This window comes from Anoplopoma fimbria, chromosome 15 (genome assembly GCF_027596085.1).
Source record: "Anoplopoma fimbria isolate UVic2021 breed Golden Eagle Sablefish chromosome 15, Afim_UVic_2022, whole genome shotgun sequence".
Classification (NCBI taxonomy): Eukaryota; Metazoa; Chordata; class Actinopteri; order Perciformes; family Anoplopomatidae; genus Anoplopoma; species Anoplopoma fimbria.
This window is the reverse complement of record NC_072463.1, coordinates 126,723-145,957: the sequence shown is the minus strand read 5'-3', so window position 1 is coordinate 145,957 and position 19,235 is coordinate 126,723. Positions and strand designations below refer to the sequence as shown.

At 40.2% G+C, this 19,235-nt stretch overlaps 1 protein-coding gene across 1 annotated transcript in view; it reads left to right on the top strand.

The window, feature by feature from the left end:
* mipol1 (mirror-image polydactyly 1) overlaps window positions 1-19,235 on the top strand; it is a 47,886-nt gene that overhangs the window by 2,550 nt on the left and 26,101 nt on the right. The window contains 4 exon segments of the mRNA XM_054614430.1: window positions 3,832-3,920; window positions 10,805-10,985; window positions 11,185-11,228; window positions 11,567-11,828. Of these exon segments, the coding sequence (XP_054470405.1) occupies window positions 3,911-3,920; window positions 10,805-10,985; window positions 11,185-11,228; window positions 11,567-11,828 (497 nt within the window). The 5' untranslated portion in view covers window positions 3,832-3,910.

The following is a 19,235-nucleotide window of genomic DNA, read 5'->3' as shown; positions in this document are numbered from 1 at the left end:
GGATTGATTAATGGATTGATTGATTGATGATGGATTGATTAATGGATTGATTGATTGATTGATTGATTGATTGATTGATTGATGGTTTGATTGATGGATTGATTAACGGATTGATTAACGGATTGATTAACGGATAGATTAATGGATTGATTAATGGATTGATTGATTAATGGATAGATGATGGATTGATTAATGGATTGATTAACGGATTGATTAATGGATTGATTGTTTGATTAATGGATTGATGGTTTGTTTGATTAATGGATAGATGATGGATTGATTAATGGATTGATTGATTGATTGATTGATTGATGGTTTGATTGATGGATAGATGATGGATTGATTGATGGTTTGATTGATGGATTGATTAATGGATTGATTAATGGTTTGATTAATGGATAGTTGATGGATTGATTGATTGATGGATTGATTAATGGATTGATTGATGGTTTGATTAATGGATTGATGGTTTGATTAATGGATAGATGATGGATTGATTAATGGATTGATTGATGGATTGATTAATGGATTGATTGATTAATGGATAGATGATGGATTGATTGATTGATTGATTGATTGATTGATTGATTGATTGATTGATTGATTGATTGATTGATTGATTAATGGTTTGATTAATGGATAGATGATGGATTGGTTGATGGATGGTTTGATTAATGATTGATTGATTGATTGATTGATTGATTAATGGTTTGATTAATGGATAGATGATGGATTGATTAATGGATTGATTGATGGATGGATTGATTGATTGATTGATGGATTGATTAATGGATTGAAAAATGGATTGATTGATTGATGGATTGATTGATGGTTTGATTAATGGTTTGATTGATGGATTGATTAATGGTTTGATTGATTGATGGATTGATTAATGGATTGATTGGTATATCAATGGATGGACTGATTGATTGGTATATTGATGGATGGACTGATTGATTGGTATATTGGTATATCGATTGATTGATTGATTGATTGGTATATGGATGGATTGATGGTTTTATTGATCTATTGATGGATTGATGAGTAGTGGAATAAAACTCACTTATGAGGAAATGCTGTAAAATAATGAACATTTGTACAAGTCAAGTAGACAGCTGTAAAGTGGAATATATATTGAAAATTGATCATATGTATAATCACACTGATCCAAATGAACACTCTGTTTAATGTCAGACATGTAACATAAACAGATGAGACAATGAAATGTTTATTTTGTCAAATCTTTAAATAAACCTCCATGTATTACATTAGTGATATATCAATAAATACATGACGATGAAGTTATGAGATGAAATCAAAGAGTAGAAGAAGAAGAAGTGAACCTTCAGAGAGAGTTTCAAGGTTGAACGTCGACTCCTCTGATGAAGCATAAAGTCTGGTGTACCATTCTTCAACCAACGTCCTATTGATCCTGATCAATGATGTTTATGGTAAACATGCCTGGGATGCTGATGTTTATCAGCATTTTAGAATCTGATTTATAACTTTTATTTCACTGAAGGACAACCGTTCTGTCTGAAGCAAACAGCTGAGTCACCTGATGCTGTGAGCTCATCAATATTTAACCTGCCAACGGTTCAGTGTCTCTGGCTGTCAGCCAATCACAGCCTGAAAGGCCGTCAGGTGGTGTAGAGTGTGCTGGTCGTCATGGAGACTGTCAGGTGTGCTTTTGTCAGGTGAAGGTGTGTAGATGGCGTCGAGCAGCTTCATCAGCAGCAGAGCTGAAGATGTTCAGTTTGCTCTGCAGAGAGCCAAAAAAAAGATCAGCAACCTCCAGAGAGTACTGCACAACAAGTAAGATAGAATATGTAAATATGACTTTAATATTCATATTTACATCTGCACAACAAGTAAGACTTTAATATTCATATTTATATCTGCACATTACATTCCATTACAGTACATTACATTATTACATTACATTACAGTCATTTAGCAGACGCTTTTATCCAAAGCGACTTACAGGAAGTGTATTCAACATAGGTATTCAAGAGAACTACTAGTCACCAGAAGTCATAAGTGCATCTCCTTTCTTAAACAAGCATCTTAAAGCATAAACCAGAGCAAAAGTACAGAAACAAACTAATATGAATACAATAAGTGCTACGAGGAAGGCTCAGGGTAGTACTTCTTTATCAGGTAGTACTTCTTTATCAGGTAGTACTTCTTTATCAGGTAGTACTTCTTTATCAGTAGTACTTCTTTATCAGGTAGTACTTCTTTATCAGGTAGTACTTCTTGAAGAGGTGAGGTTAAAGATGGGCAGTGACTCTGCTGTCCTGAGGTCAGTGGGGAGTTCATTCCTCCACTGAGGGGTCAGGACAGGAAGAAGCTGTGACCGGGTGGATCGGCTGCAGGGACCTCTGAGCGACGGGACAACCAGTCACCCCGAGGCAGCAGAGAGGAGTGGTGGGGGGGGTGTAGGGCTTCATGGCCTGGAGATAGGAAGGAGCTGTTCCTTTCACTGCCCTGTAGGCACCAGAGTCTGTAACTGGATGCTCCTACAGGGAGCCAGTGTAGAGAACGGAGAAGGGGAGTTGTGTGGGAGAACTTGGGTCATTGAACACCAGACGAGCTGCAGCTTTCTGGACGAGCTCCAGAGGTCTGATGGCCGACGCCGGGGCTCCAGTAGTGAGTTGCAGTAGTCCAGGCGGGAGATGACCAGAGCCTGTAGAGCACCTGCACCGTCTCCTCAGTGAGGAAGGGGAGAATCCTCCGGAGCGTGTGACCGATGCAATGTTTGCTGAGAACGACAGTTGGTCGTCCAGGGTCACACCCAGATTCCTCACAGTCCCAGTTGGCGTCACCACGGCATCATCAATGGTGATGGACAGGTCTCATCAATGGTGATGGACAGGTCTCGGTGCGGGCAACCCTTCCCCGGGAGGAAGAGTAGCTCGGTTTTGTCCAGGTTCAGCTTCAGGTGGTGTGTCGCCATCCACTTCGAGATGTCAGCCATAACAGAACCCAGAGATGTTGTGTAGAGCGAGAAGAGAAGGGGGCCCAGAACTGAACCTTGTGGAACCCCCGTAGTCAGCATGCGTGGTTCCGACAGGGCCCCCCTCCATGTCACCTGGTAGGATCGGCCTGTCAGGTAGGATGCAAACAGGGAGAGTGCAGAGCCTGAGACGCCCATCCCCTCGAGGGTGGAGAGGAGGATCTGGTGGTTCAGGTCCAGGAGAATCAGGACAGAGGAGAGAGAGTTCGCTCTCGCGGCGTGAAGCGACTCTGTCACCGCAAGGAGGGCCGAGGGCTGAAGTTCTTGACATCAGAGGGGTCAAGTGATGGTTTCTTCAGAAGGGGGGTGACTCTGGCAGTCTTGACAGCCGAGGGAAAACATCCTGAAACAAGAGATGTGTTGATGAGGTGGGTGAGGAAAGGAAGGAGTTCAGTGGCAATAGACTGAAGAAGAGGGGAGGGGATCGGGTCAAGGGAGCACGTGGTGGGGCGGTTAGATGTAACAAGGTCGAGGACCTCGTTAGGGGAGAGGGGAGCAAAATAGGGTAAGATGGGGTGTGGAGAGGGAAGGGGGAGCTGAGGGGGAAGAGCTGGAGAGGCTAGAGAGGGAGAGGGGGCACAAGTAAGATATAGTATTTAAATATGACTTTAATATTCATATTTATATCGGCACAACAAGATAAAATAGTTAAATATTACTTTAATATTCTTAATTACATCTGAACAACAAGATAAGACCTAAATATAACTTAACTGTGTGATGTCAGTGTGTACTCACAGACTGATATTGATCTCTCAGTAAACTGAATCTCTCTTTGTGTTTCTGATTTAAACGCGTGTTTTCATTTCCAGAGAAACCAGTTCAGAGAGACCAGAGGAGACCAGTATCACATGGACACCAAGCAAAGAGCTCAGGGACTCTCTAGTGGACATGTACAGAGGTAAAATACTACTGTTACTACTGCTGGTACATCATACAAACATGTTTAATCACATGTTGTGTATTTCATAATTTTATAAAGTAATGTAGTATTATTATTAATTGTTGAAAACAAGTTTGAGGATTAGAAGGCGGGTGAAGGGTTAACTGACTCTAATAAAAGGTGCAGACGGGTTCTCATCTGGTCCAGGTTTGAGTTCAAAGGTCAGAACACAGCTGGAGTCATGGTTCCAACATCACTCTGCAGATCTACAAGTACAAGAAACCATCAGCATGTGTAATGAGTCAGATGTTCCACAAGGAGGAGCTGTGGTCCTTCACAGGGCTGAATACCATCACCATCGTCTGGTTCCTCCACTTAGAGATGTGAACGTCTGGTTCCTTAAGTTAAAGGTGTGAACGTCTGGTTCCTTAACTTAAAGGTGTGAACGTTCCTGAACGGTTCCTTAACTTAAAGGTGTGAACGTCTGGTTCCTTCAGTTAAAGGTGTGAACGTCTGGTTCCTTAACTTAAAGGTGTGAACGTCTGGTTCCTTCAGTTAAAGGTGTGAACGTCTGGTTCCTTAAGTTAAAGGTGTGAACGTTCCTTCAGTTGGTTCCTTCTTAAGTTAAAGATGTGAACGTCTGGTTCCTTCAGTTAAAGGTGTCTGGTTCCTTAACTTAAAGATGTGAACGTCTGGTTCCTTCAGTTAAAGGTGTGAACGTCTGGTTCCTTAAGTTAAAGGTGTGAACGTCTGGTTCCTTAAGTTAAAGGTGTGAACGTCTGGTTCCTTAACTTAAAGATGTGAACGTCTGGTTCCTTCAGTTAAAGGTGTGAACGTCTGGTTCCTTAACTTAAAGATGTGAACGTCTGGTTCCTTCAGTTAAAGGTGTGAACGTCTGGTTCCTTAAGTTAAAGGTGTGAACGTCTGGTTCCTTCAGTTAAAGGTGTGAACGTCTGGTTCCTTAACTTAAAGATGTGAACGTCTGGTTCCTTCAGTTAAAGGTGTGAACGTCTGGTTCCTTCAGTTAAAGGTGTGAACGTCTGGTTCCTTCAGTTAAAGGTGTGAACGTCTGGTTCCTTCAGTTAAAAACGTCTGGTTCCTTCAGTTAAAGGTGTGAACGTCTGGTTCCTTCAGTTAAAGGTGTGAACGTCTGGTTCCTTCAGTTAAAGGTGTGAACGTCTGGTTCCTTCAGTTAAAGGTGTGAACGTCTGGTTCCTTCAGTTAAAGGTGTGAACGTCTGGTTCCTTCAGTTAAAGGTGTGAACGTCTGGTTCCTTCAGTTAAAGGTGTGAACGTCTGGTTCCTTCAGTTAAAGGTGTGAACGTCTGGTTCCTTGTGAACGTTAAACGTTAATATAAGTTAAACATCGTCTGACCGTTATCGTGAGTCTGGGCGACAGGAAGTAGTATTACAGAGAAAGGAGACTACCAAAATAAGACGAAATCAGTGTCTTATAACCTGTCAAATAAACTTTATTGATAGTCACAGATCAGAGCGCCACATCTCTGATCAATGAGCAGCTGCTACACACACACACTCACAGACACACACACACATTCCTACACAGACACTTGAATAGCAGCTACTTCAGTCCGATCAAACAGCCCACCCTCATCCAACAATACTGTGTGTGTGTGTGTGTGTGTGTGTGTGTGTGTGTGTGTGTGTGTGTGTGTGTGTGTGTGTGTGTGTGTGTGTGTGTGTGTGTGTGTGTGTGTGTGTGTGTGTGTGTGTGTGTGTGTGTGTGTGTGTGGACCACCCACTCTGCAGATTAAACACAGTTCACACGACCGTCTCCTCCTCTCTACTCATTCATTCTCTGCCTTTGTCTTCTTCTGTCATTATATTAATCTACTGACCTGTGTGTGTGTGTGTGTGTGTGTGTGTGTGTGTGTGTGTGTGTGTGTGTGTGTGTGTGTGTGTGTGTGTGTGTGTGTGTGTGTGTGTGTGTGTGTGTGTGTGTGTGTGTGAGTGAGTAAATAAAAGTTCTTGGGGATGAACCTCACAGGAGGACGTGATATCATTACAGGAGGATGTGACATCATCACAGGAGGACGTGACATCATCACTGTGCTCCTCTGTATTTGAACTCATCGTTTAGGACATTGTAACCATGGTGACATGACAGGACATTATGGTCTGTAATAGACATGGACATAGAGACACAGAGTGTCCACAGGGAGGACGAGGAGCAGCATAACTCAGTGAAACATGAAACATATGATGACATCATCACCTCTGATGTCATCATCAAAAAGAACAGAGAAGGTTTTCTATCCTCTGATGGAGGAGCTGATCCCAGACCAGTCTGTTATGGAGGCACTAAAGGAGACTGATGGTTTGTATTTATATATATATGTTTATACACACACATTTATTAACATTTCTGATGGTTGAGAAATGAACTTTCATCTGATTGAATTGATGAAAACAAACAGTGGATGAAAAGTCAGATTCACTTTAGTGGTAATAAATCAGTCCTTACTGTATGTATTAATATATATATATATATATATATATATATATATATATATATGTATGTCAGTGTGTGTGTGCTGGCTTAATGTGCGTATCTAAATTCATGATGGGCGGCGTGGCGGTGGCGGTGGCGGCGGCGTGGCGGCGGCGGATCACAGGCGGATCTTGTTGGATTTGAGCTGAAGCCTCTTTAATCATTGTAACACCGTCATTAATATTCATGCAGTCAGCTGGAACACACGACTCTCTCCGCACAAAACTTTCTGCACAAAATGTATTAAATACAGCTTAAAAAATTAATGGACTTTAGTTTATATTACATGAAGAAGAAGCCCCCCCCCTCCTCATTGGTTCACGTAGAGCGGTCCTCTGATTGGCCTTTGTAGTCCCTTTTTTATGCACATTTTTCCATCTTTGACGAGACTTCAAAGCGAGCCGAGGCATGAATGGTCATTTAGAAGGATTTAACACATTATCACTGTGTAATAGTACATGAATAATAAGGAGCTCAATGAGCTCTGAGTCCACAACGGGGGGGGGTTTCAAAGTGACAATGCTCAATTAATCTATGGCTCATGCAGCAGAACCAGGTCCAGCTCCAGATCTAGGACCAGGTCCAAGACAAGGTCCAGGTACGGTCTCATGCAACCAAACTGTTTAAAAGATGCGTTCGCTTCTACACAGAATCAGGTTCATCAGTTTCTGGTGTGATCACAGTTCAGAGGTCTTCACATCACCAGGGACCCTTCAGAACCAGGACCTCAAAGCTGGTTCATGTGATAACCAGTCTGGAACTAGTCTGGAACCACTTTGGAACTAGTCTGGAACTAGTCTGGAACTAGTCTGGAACCAGTTTGGAAACAGTCTGGATGCTTGATGTCTGAGGACACGCGAAGAAGACGTCTGGAGACACGTGAAGAAGACGTCTGAGGACACGTGAAGTACCCCTGGGGGTACGTGAAGGCAGTCCAGGGGGTACATGAGATTTTTTTTAAATATATTTAAAATTAGCATCCATTCAAAAATCCTTTAAAAATTGTTATTTAATAAGTATTCAATAAAATATAAGTGTAAGTTCATAAACTGAATGTTACATTCAGTAGGCTATTCAATTTCATTATCCTAAAAACCCAGAGTCTCCCCGATACCAGGATGGTTTGACCCAACCTGGCACACGCCACCTGTCATCACCTGTCATCACCTGTCAATCACTGTCATCACCTGTCATCACCTGCCATCACCTGTCATCACCTGTCAATCACTGCCGCCTTCAAAGCTTAAACAATGGAGTCGTGGTTGAAGCGTAGCAGCAATGCTGCTGAAAACATGGAGGGACAAGTGCCGAAGAAGGCCAAACCAGAGCCGGAAAAATGTCGTCAATATTCAGAAGAATATGTTTTAATGGGATTCACGTCCACGAGTTGCCACCCACCCAAGGCTTTGTGTTTCTTCTGTGGGGAGCGATTAGCCAACAGCAGCATGAAGCCAGCACATCTTCAGCGGCATCTCAACACAAAACATGCAGGTCATGTTGGTCAGACACCTGAGGTTTTAAGAGGAAACTTTCTGAATTCAGGTCATCTCAAGACACGATGCGGAAAGCCTCCACGACATCAGCCAAAGCCCTGGAGGCCTCTGATGCAGTGTCTCTGCTCATAAAGCCAAGAAACTGTTCACCACAGCCGAAGACCTGCTCCTTCCCCCGCCGTTGTGCTGGCTGAGACCATGCTGGACACGAACGCAGCGGAGAATTAACCACTGTGCCTTTGTCAAATGACTCTGTGTGCCACAGAGTAGATACAATGGGAACAGACAGAGTAGATACAATGGGAACAGACAGAGTAGATACAATGGGAACAGACAGAGTAGATACAATGGGAACAGACAGAGTAGATACAATGGGAACAGACAGAGTAGATACAATGGGAACAGACAGAGTAGATACAATGGGAACAGACAGAGTAGATACAATGGGAACAGACAGAGTAGATAAAATGGGAACAGACAATGGGAACAGACAGAGTAGATACAATGGGAACAGACAGAGTAGATACAATGGGAACAGACAGAGTAGATACAATGGGAACAGACAGAGTAGATACAATGGGAACAGACAGAGTAGATACAATGGGAACAGACAGACAGATACAATGGGAACAGACAGAGTAGATACAATGGGAACAGACAGAGTAGATACAATGGGAACAGACAGAGTAGATACAATGGGAACAGACAGAGTAGATACAATGGGAACAGACAGAGTAGATACAATGGGAACAGACATTGTCGAGCAAGTTGTGGGAAAACTTAGCGACTCTTTTTCACTCCAGCTGGATGAATCCACAGATGTCAGTGGAAATGCACAACTTGTTGCTTTTGTGAGATACATCGATACTGAGGACATTTATGAGCACACACTACTCTGCAAAGCTTTGGAGGGGAAAACAACAGGAGAGGACATTGTTGATGTTGTCAACACCTTCTGTGAAAACGGCATGAGCTGGAAATCCTGCAGCAGCATCGATGACGGGCAGCACGAGGACTCACAGCGCATTAAAGAAGAGAACCCCGACGGGAAGTGGACCCACTGTGTCATACACAGGGAAGCGTTGGCGTCCAAGGAAATGAGCCCTGTGTCACATGACGCTCTGAACGACAGCGTCACAGTGATCCACTTCATAAAGTCAAGGCCACGTAACGCCTCTGTTAAACATGGGATCTGAACACACACACTGCTGCTGCTCTCTGGAGGGAGAACGGTCTGAAGTGCACGCCTCTCTGACTGAGCACAGATCTCCCCATGCCGCCTCGTTCCAGGACACAGACTGGCTTGCAAAGCTGAGTATCTGCAGATATATTCAGCAAACTCAACGATGAATGTGTCTCTGCAGGGAAAGGACACCAGCGTCTTCAACCTGTAGGACAAGGTGGGTGTCTTCCTGAAGAAAGCAGAGCTGTGGAGACGGGCCTCTGCACAGGGACTCACCTGCTCTCCTCAGGTGGAGGATGGTCTCTCCAGTGAGGATGTGGACAGAGCTCCAGGCAAGTCTCAGTGGGACATTTGACCAACTTGATTCTAGATTTTCATTCCTACTTTCCTGACATGGAGGAGAAATCTGCACAGCTGGATTGGGTGAGAAATTTCTCTTGTCCGAAGCAAACGGAAGCAAGCTACCTGTCACCTCTCAGGAAAAACTCCTGGAAGTGTCATCTGACCGTGGCCTCCAGATGAAGTCTGCCACATCCACACTCACACAGTTTTGGGTGTGTGTGAAGCTGGAGCACCCTGACCTGGGGCAGAAAGCTCTGGAGCAGTTACTACCCTTTGCCTCCACATATTTATGTGAGGCCTCCTTCTCTGCAATGACTGTGATCAAAACAAAGCAGAGAAACAGAGCTGATCACAGCAGCTGCCTCCCTGCCACCAAGACTGACAAAGATCCTCAGTGAAGCACAAGTTCCTCACTAAAATGTAATTGCAAAAGCACTCAGTTCAATGCAGCAATCTTCAATCTTCAATCTTCAATCTTCAATCGTCAGTGTTGACAGTTTAATAAATCAGACACTGATAGCACACTGCTGTGTATTACATCTTTTTTTCAACCAAAAATGCTTTGCGCTGGTTAGGGGGTACATCACTGAAAAAAGGTTGAGAACCACTGGGTTAGAGAGTCAGCAGTGATCTGATTGGTTGTCAACATGAAAACGTTTCCATCCTTGACGCCTTTTTACTGACACACACACCCATAGAAACACACACATACACACAGACACACAAACACAGACACACACACACACACAAACACACACACCCATAGAAACACACAGACACACAAACAGACACAGACACACAAACACACACACCCATAGAAACACACACACATACACACAGACACACACACGCGCGCACACACACACATACAAACACACACCTATTGAAGTGTCTGGATGATCTCTGTGTGTTTTGTTGTTTACTTTTGATTTAACAAGCGTTTAACATTTGTACTTCCTTTAATTACACCTGAGGAGCTCCGCTCTTAATGAGAGCCGTTAGCAGGCCTTAACGAGGCCTTAACGAGATATTAGAGGTGTGTTTGTTCTGCTGATGAGCTGCAAGTATTTAGAAATCTCTACATGAAGACAGGATTACTGCTCGCTAATGATTGATTCATAATGAAGAAAGACAGACAGGTAAAGAAACAGACAGACAGACAGGTAAAGAAACAGACAGACAGGTAAAGAAACAGACAGACAGGTAAAGAGACAGACAGACAGACAGACAGACAGACAGACAGACAGACAGACAGACAGACAGACAGGTAAAGAGACAGAGAGACAGACAGGTAAAGAAACAGACAGACAGACAGACAGACAGATGGTTTGATGTACACAGAGTTTCAGATGGGTCTGTTTTTATTTTTTCAGATAATCCCAGAGTGAATGAGGAGCTTCGACAGCGGCTGCCTTCACCTGCAACCCAGCAACTCAGCAACTCAACCCAGCAACTCAGCAACTCAACCCAGCAACTCAGCAACTCGGCCCAGCAACTCAGCAACTCGGCCCAGCAACTCAGCAACTCGGCCCAGCAACTCAGCAGCCCTGACAGGTAGAACATTTCTTAAAGTGTAAAGTGATCTTTGTTGAAATAAACTTTGATTGACCTTTGACCCGAACATCCACGACCCAATCACACTCCCCGACATTGAACAGACGGGCTGGAGCTCCTCCAGAACCCGTCCTCCCCTCAGCCCCCTGAGTCCATGTGACCTGAAGCCAGTTCTGATCCTCTTTGACCTGATTTACAGATCTGGGACTAACCTGAGCCTGGAGCAGACAGACTGTCCTCAGGGTAATCCATTCACTCATTCACTCATTCATAAATCCATTCAATAATCCATTCACTCATTCATAAATCCATTCAATAATCCATTCACTCATTCATAAATCCATTCAATAATCCATTCACTCATTCATAAATCCATTCAATAATCCATTCAATAATCCATTCAATAATCCATTCAATAATCCATTCACTCATTCACTCATTCAATAATTATAAAAACCATTTACTCACCATTCATCCATCTGTCCGTCAGTTTCTCCTGTTCTCTCACTCACTAATATATCCATGTCTCACTGTCTCACTGTCTCACTGACGGTTATCTGTCTGTCTTTCTCTGTGTTCAGGTCCTCAGCACCTCTCGGAGCCTCCGTCCTCCTGCTCCCCCTCCCCTCTGTCCAACAGGAGGTCTGTCTCTCCTGTCTCACCCCTTTTCCACAGGAGGTCTGTCTCCTCCATTTCTCCTTTGTCCTCCAGGCCTCCAGGAGGTGCAAGGCAGATGGAGTTGGAGCCCCCCAGCCGGGACCATTCTCCTCAGGCAGAGAGCTGCAGAGACGGCCCTGATGGAGGAGGAGCCTCCAGAGGACACCTGGTCCTCACTGATGACAGGTTAGACACACTGACTCCTCTTCAATCTACACTGACTCCTCCACTCTCCACACTGACTCCTCTGCAGTCTACACTGACTCCTCCACTCCACTTTCACTAGTCAGGTGGTCAGGTCGTGACTCAGCCATGACTCGGTTGTGACTCGGTAGTGAATCGGTCGGGCCTCGGTCATGGTTCAGGTGGTCTTGACTGCAACACTGGACACTTGTTATTGTCGTGAAACACATTTCAACTTCAGGTTGAATTTAACATTAAAATATTAAAAACATTTAAACATTTAATCATTTAAAACATTAAAACAAAAAGGGTGGAATGCGAGCCGGTCGGCAGGCTGGGGCGGGAACCTGGGCATGCTGACCCCCGGCATCGCAGACTTGCTCTAGGGACGTGGAATGTCACCTCTCTGGCGGGGAAGGAACCGGAGCTGGTGCGGGAGGTGGAACGGTACCAACTAGATATAGTTGGGCCCACCTCCACGCATAGCACTGGTTCTGGAACCAAACTCCTGGAGAGGGGCTGGACTCCTTTTCTGGAATTGCCGAGGGTGAGAGGCGGCGGGCGGGTGTGGGGATACTCACGAGCCCCCGGCTGAGTGCCGCTGTTCTGGAGTTCTCCCCGGAGAACAAGAGGGTCGCCTCTCTGCGACTGGGAATCGCAGGAGGAAAGTCTCTGACTGTCGTTTGTGCCTATGCATCGAACGGCAGTTCGGAGTACGCGGCCTTCTTGGAGTCTTTGGGTGGCATCCTGGAAAGGGCGCCGACTGGGGACTCCATAGTTCTTCTGGGAGACTTCAACGCTCATGTGGGTAACGATGGAGAAACCTGGAGGGGTGTGATTGGGAGGAACGGCCTGCTCGATCTGAACCCGGGTGGTGCTTTGTTGTTGGACTTCTGTGGTAGTCATGGACTGTCCATAACAAACACCATGTTTGAGCATAGGGAGGTTCATAAGTGTACTTGGTACCAGAACACCCTAGGCCAAAGGTCTATGATCGACTTTGTAGTTGTGTCATCAGACCTGCGGCCGTATGTCTTGGACACTCGGGTGAAGAGAGGAGCAGAGCTGTCAACTGATCTCGACTGGGGACATGGAATCCGAGTGGGCCATGTTCAGATCCTCCATTGTGGAAGCTGCTGCTAGGAGCTGTGGTTGGAAGACGATCGGTGCCTGTCGTGGCAGCAACCTGAGAACCCGCTGGTGGACACCAGCGGTGAAGGAGGCCGTCAAGCTGAAGAAGGAGGCCTTTCGGGCTTGGTTGGCCCAGGGGTCTCCTGAGTCAGCAGGCAGGTACCGGTTGGCCAGAAGGGCTGCAGCTACGGCAGGTGCTGAGGCAAAAACCCGGGTGTGGGAGGCCATGGAGAAGGACTTTCGACTGGCCTCAAGGAAGTTCTGGCAAACGACTCAGAAAGGGGAAGCAGGGCTTGTCTCAGGCTGTGAGACAAGCCCTGCAGACCCGGACTGGGGATATTGTCGAGCGGTGGAAAGAACACTTTGAGGAACTCCTGAACCCGACCAACACGTCCTCTGTGGAAGAGGCAGAGTCTGAAGACTCAGGGGAAGACTCGTCCATATGCCTGGCAGAGGTCGTTGAGGTCGTTAAAAAGCTCTTCAGCGGCAAAGCGCCAGGAGTGGATGAGATTCGACCGGAGATGCTAAAGGCTCTGGACATTGTTGGGCTGTCTTGGTTGACACGTCTCTTCACTGTCGCGTGGAAGTCGGGTACAGTGCCTGTGGAGTGGCAGACCGGGGTGGTGGTTCCCATTTTCAAAAAGGGGGACCGGAGAGTGTGCTCCAATTATAGGGGTATCACACTGCTCAGCCCGGGAAAGTTTACTCCAGGGTGCTGGAAAGGAGGCTCCGTCCGATTGTTGAACCTCGGATTCAGGAGGAGCAATGCGGATTCCGTCCTGGCTGTGGAACAGCGGACCAACTCTTTACCCTTGCAGGTCTGTTGGAGGGGGCATGGGAGTTTGCTCATCCAGTCTACATGTGTTTTGGGTACTTGGAGAAGGCCTTCGACCGTGTCCCTCGGGGAGTCCTGTGGGGGGTACTGCGGGAATATGAGGTACCTGGTTCGTTACTACGAGCCATTCGGTCCTTGTATGACCAAAGTGAGAGCTGTGTCCGGATACTCGGCACAAAGTCGAGCTTGTTCCCAGTGCGTGTTGGCCTCCGCCAGGGCTGCCCATTGTCACCAATCCTGTTTGTGATTTTCATGGACAGGATTTCAAGGCGCAGCCGGGGGGAGGAGAGTTTCCGGTTTGGGGACCTCAGAATCGCATCCCTGCTTTTTGCAGATGATGTGGTTCTGTTGGCTTCTTCAGAACGTGACCTTCAGCACGCACTGGGGTGGTTCACAGCCGAGTGTGAAGCGGTCGGGATGAGAGTCAGTACCTCCAAGTCTGAGGCCATGGTTCTCTTCCGGAAAACGGTGGATTGCACCCTCTGGGTTGGGAGTGAGTCACTGCCCCAAGCGAGGGAGTTCAAGTATCTTGGGATCTTATTCACGAGTGAGAGTAAAATGGACAGGCGGTTCGGTGCAGCGTCAGCAGTGATGCGGGCGTTGTACCGGACCGTTTTGGTGAAGAAGGAGCTGAGCCGAAAGGCAAAGCTCTCGATTTACCAGTCCATCTACGTTCCAACCCTCACCTATGGTCATGAGCTTTGGGTAGTGACCGAAAGAATGAGATCGCGGATACAAGCGGACTAAATGAGCTTCCTTCGTAGGGTGGCTGGGCTCAGCCTTAGAGAGAGGGTGAGGAGCTCAGTCTTAGAGAGAGGGTGAGGAGCTCAGCCTTAGAGAGAGGGTGAGGAGCTCAGTCTTAGAGAGAGGGTGAGGAGCTCAGCCTTAGAGAGAGGGTGAGGAGCTCAGCCTTAGAGAGAGGGTGAGGAGCTCAGCCTTAGAGAGAGGGTGAGGAGTTCAGACATCCGGAGGGAGCTCGGAGTAGAGCCGCTGCTCCTTCACGTAGCTGAGGTGGTTCAACATCTGATCAGGATGCCTCCTGGACGTCTCCCTTTAGAGGTTTTCCAGGCACGTCCAACTGGTAAGAGGCCCCGGGGTAGACCCAGAACACGCTGGAGGGATTATATATCTCCCCTCCTGGGCGGCTGTGGCTCAGTGGAGAGCAGGGTCGTCCCCCAATCAGAGGATCGGCGGTTCGATCCCTGGCTCCGGCAGTCCATGTCGAGGTGTCCTTGGGCAAGACACTTAACCCCAAATTGCTCCCGCAGGTTGTTCCTGCGGTGTATGTATGTGTATGAATGTTAGTTAGGGTCCTGATGGTCAGGTGGCACCTTGCATGGTAGCTCCTGTCATCAGTGTATGAATGGGTGTGAATGGGTGAATGATTAGTAATGTAAAAGCGCTTTGAGTGGTCGGAAGACTAGAAAAGCGCTATACAAGTACAGTCCATTTACCATTTACCATTTACCTTAGTCTGCTGCCCCCGCGACCCGGCCCAGGATAAGAGGAGGAAGATGGATGGATGGATTTGAAACATAAAAACATTTAAACATTTAAAAACATAAAAACATAAAAACACATTTAAACATTTAGACATTTAAAAACATAACATTTAAATATTTAAACATTAACACATTTAAACATTTAAAAACATATAAACATAAAAACATTTAAATATTTAAACATAAAAACATTAAAACATGAAAACATTTAAACATTTAAACATTTAAAAACATATAAACAAAAACATTTAAATATTTAAACATTTAAAACAGTTAAACATTTAAAAACATTTAAATATTTAAACATTAAAACATTTAAACATTTAAATATTTAAACATTTAAACAAAAACATTTAAATATTTAAACAAAAAATCATTTAAAAACATTTAATAATTTAAACAAAAACATTTAAAAACATTTAATCATTTAAACATAAAAACATTGAATCATTTAAACATAAAAACATTTGAACATTTGAACATTTAAAAACAATAAAACATTTAAACAATAAAACATTTAAACAATAAAACATTCAAACATTCAAACAATAACACATTAAATCATAAAAATGTTTAAAAACATTTAAACATTTAAAAACAATAAAACACTAAACAATAAAACATTCAAACATTTAAATAATAAATACATTTACATATTTAAACATTTAAACATTTAAATAAAAACATTTAAATATTTAAACATTTAAATAAAAACATTTAAATATTTAAACAAAAAATCATTTAAAAACATTTAATCATTTAAACATAAAAACATTTAATCATTTAAATATAAAAATATTTGAACATAAAAACATTAAAACATTTAAACATTTAAACATTGAAACATTAAAACATTTAAACATTCAAAACATTTAAACATTAAATCATTTAAAAACAATAACACATTAAAACATTTTAAACATTTAAACATTAAAGCATTTAAAAACATTTAAACATTTAAAACATTTAAACATTCAATCATTTAAAAACATTTAAGCCTTTAAAACATTTAAACATTTAAACAATGAAATATTAAACAATAAAACATTAAACAATAAAACATTCAAACATTCAAACAATAAAATCATAAAATATTTAAAAACATTTAAGCATTTAAAAACAATAACACATTAAATCATAAAAACATTTAAAAACATTTAAATCATAAAAGCATTTAAACAATAAAACATTAACACGTTAAATCGTAAAAACATTTCAACATTTCAACATTTAAAAACAATAACACATTAAATCATAAAAACATTTAAACATTTAATCCTAAAAACATTAAAAAACATTTAAAAACATTTAAACATTTAAAACATGTAAAACATTTAAACATTTAAAACATTTAAAAACATTTAAACATTCAAAACATTTAAAACATTTAAAAACATTTAAACATTAAATCATTTAAAAACAATAACACATTAAACATTAAAACATTTAAACATTTAAACATTTAAAACATTTAAAAACATTTAAACATTCAAAACATTTAAAACATTTAAAAACATTTAAACATTAAATAATTTAAAAAGAATAACACATTAAACATTAAAACATTTAAAACATTTAAACATTCAATCATTTAAAAACATTAAAACATTTAAAAACATTTAAACCTTTAAAACATTTAAACATTTAAACATTAAATCATTTAATAATTTAAACATAAAAACATTTAAAACATTTAAACATTAAAACATCAAAACATTTAAACATTCAAACCATTTAAAACATTTAAAAACATTTAAACATTAAATCATTTAAAAACAATAACACATTAAACATTAAAATATTTAAAACATTAAAACATTAAAACATTCAAACCATTTAAAACATTTAAAAACATTTAAACATTAAATCATTTAAAAACAATAACACATTAAACATTAAAACATTTAAAACATTAAAACATTAAAACATTTAAAACATTTAAACATTAAAACATTTAAAAATATTTGAACATTTTAAACATTTAAACATTCAATCATTTAAAAACATTAAAACATTTAAACCTTTAAAACATTTAAACATTTAAACATTAAATAATTTAATAATTTAAACATAAAAACATTTAACAATAAAACATTAAACAATAAAACATTTAAAACATTTAAACATTTAAAACATTTTAAGATTTAAACATTTAAACAATAAAACATTAAGCAATAAAACATTAAACAATAAAACATTCAAACATTCAAACAATTAAATCATAAAAATATTTAAAAGCATTTAAACATTTAAAAACAATAAAGCATTTAAACATTAAAACATTTAAAAACAATAACACATTAAATCATAAAAGCATTTAAAAACAATACATTAAATCATAAAAACATTTAAAAACAATAAAACATTTAAATCATAAAAACATTTAAACAATAAAACATTAACACATTAAATCGGAAAAACATTTAAACATTTCAACATTTAAAAACAATAACACATTAAATCATAAAAACATTTAAACATTTAATCATAAAAACATTAAAAAACATTTTAAAACATTTAAACACATTCAACATTCAATCATTTAAAAACATTAAAACATTTAAAAACATTTAAAAACATTTAAACCTTTAAAACATTTAAACATTAAATCATTTAATAATTTAAACATAAAAACATAAAAACATTTAAAACATTTAAACATTAAAACATCAAAACATTTAAACATTCAAACCATTTAAAACATTTAAAAACATTTAAACATTAAATAATTTAAACATAAAAACATTTAAAAACAATAACACATTAAATCGTAAAAACATTTCAACATTTAAAAACAATAACACATTAAATCATAAAAACATTAAAAAACATTTTAAAACATTTAAACACATTTCAACATTTAAAACATTTAAAAACATTTAAACATTAAATCATTTAAAAACAATAACACATTAAGCATTAAAACATTTAAAAACATTTAAACATTAAAACATTTAAAACATTTAAAACATTTAAACATTAAAACATTTAAAAACATTTTAACATTTAAACCTTTAAAACATTTAAACATTTAAACATTAAATCATTTAAAAACAATAACACATTAAACATTAAAACATTTAAAACATTTAAAAACATTTAAACATTAAATCATTTAAAAACAATAACACATTAAACATTAAAACATTTAAAACATTTAAAAACATTTAAACATTAAATCATTTAAAAACAATAACACATTAAACATTAAAACATTTAAAACATTTAAAAACATTTAAACATTAAATCATTTAAAAACAATAACACATTAAACATTAAAACATTTAAAACATTTAAAAACATTTAAAAACATTTAAACATTAAATCATTTAAAAACAATAACACATTAAACATTTAAAAACATTTAAACATTTAAACATTAAATCATTTAAAAACAATAACACATTAAACATTTAAAACATTTAAAAACATTTAAAACATTTAAACATTTAAAACATTTAAAACATTTAAACATTTTAAACATTTAAAAACATTTAAAGATTTAAAACATTTAAACATTTTAAACATTTAAAAACATTTAATCATAAGCAGGCTGCAGTGTCTCTGAAGCTCAGGTCCTTTCAGGGTTCCTTCAGGGATTATTAAACACCTGAGTAATTATATTCACGTTATTGATCTGAATGTTTAGAGGAGATTTATTAAGAGCTTTATTATTTTTCATTACTTTGGTGTTTTTCTTTTGTCTCTCTCTGAGTCTTCCAGATGAAACGTGAGTCGTGACCTATTAGCGGGGTAGATTTGATGAAGCGTGAGTCATAAATAGACGATAGTAGAGCTCATGATTATAAAGAGTGTCGTATTGACTCGCTTTATTACGCCGTCTGACCTTTAAGGTGAGATGAGAGAACGACAGGAAGCAGCTTATTGAAGCGACGCCGCAACTCCTCCGGTAATGTGAGGTTAACACAGATGACCTGCTAC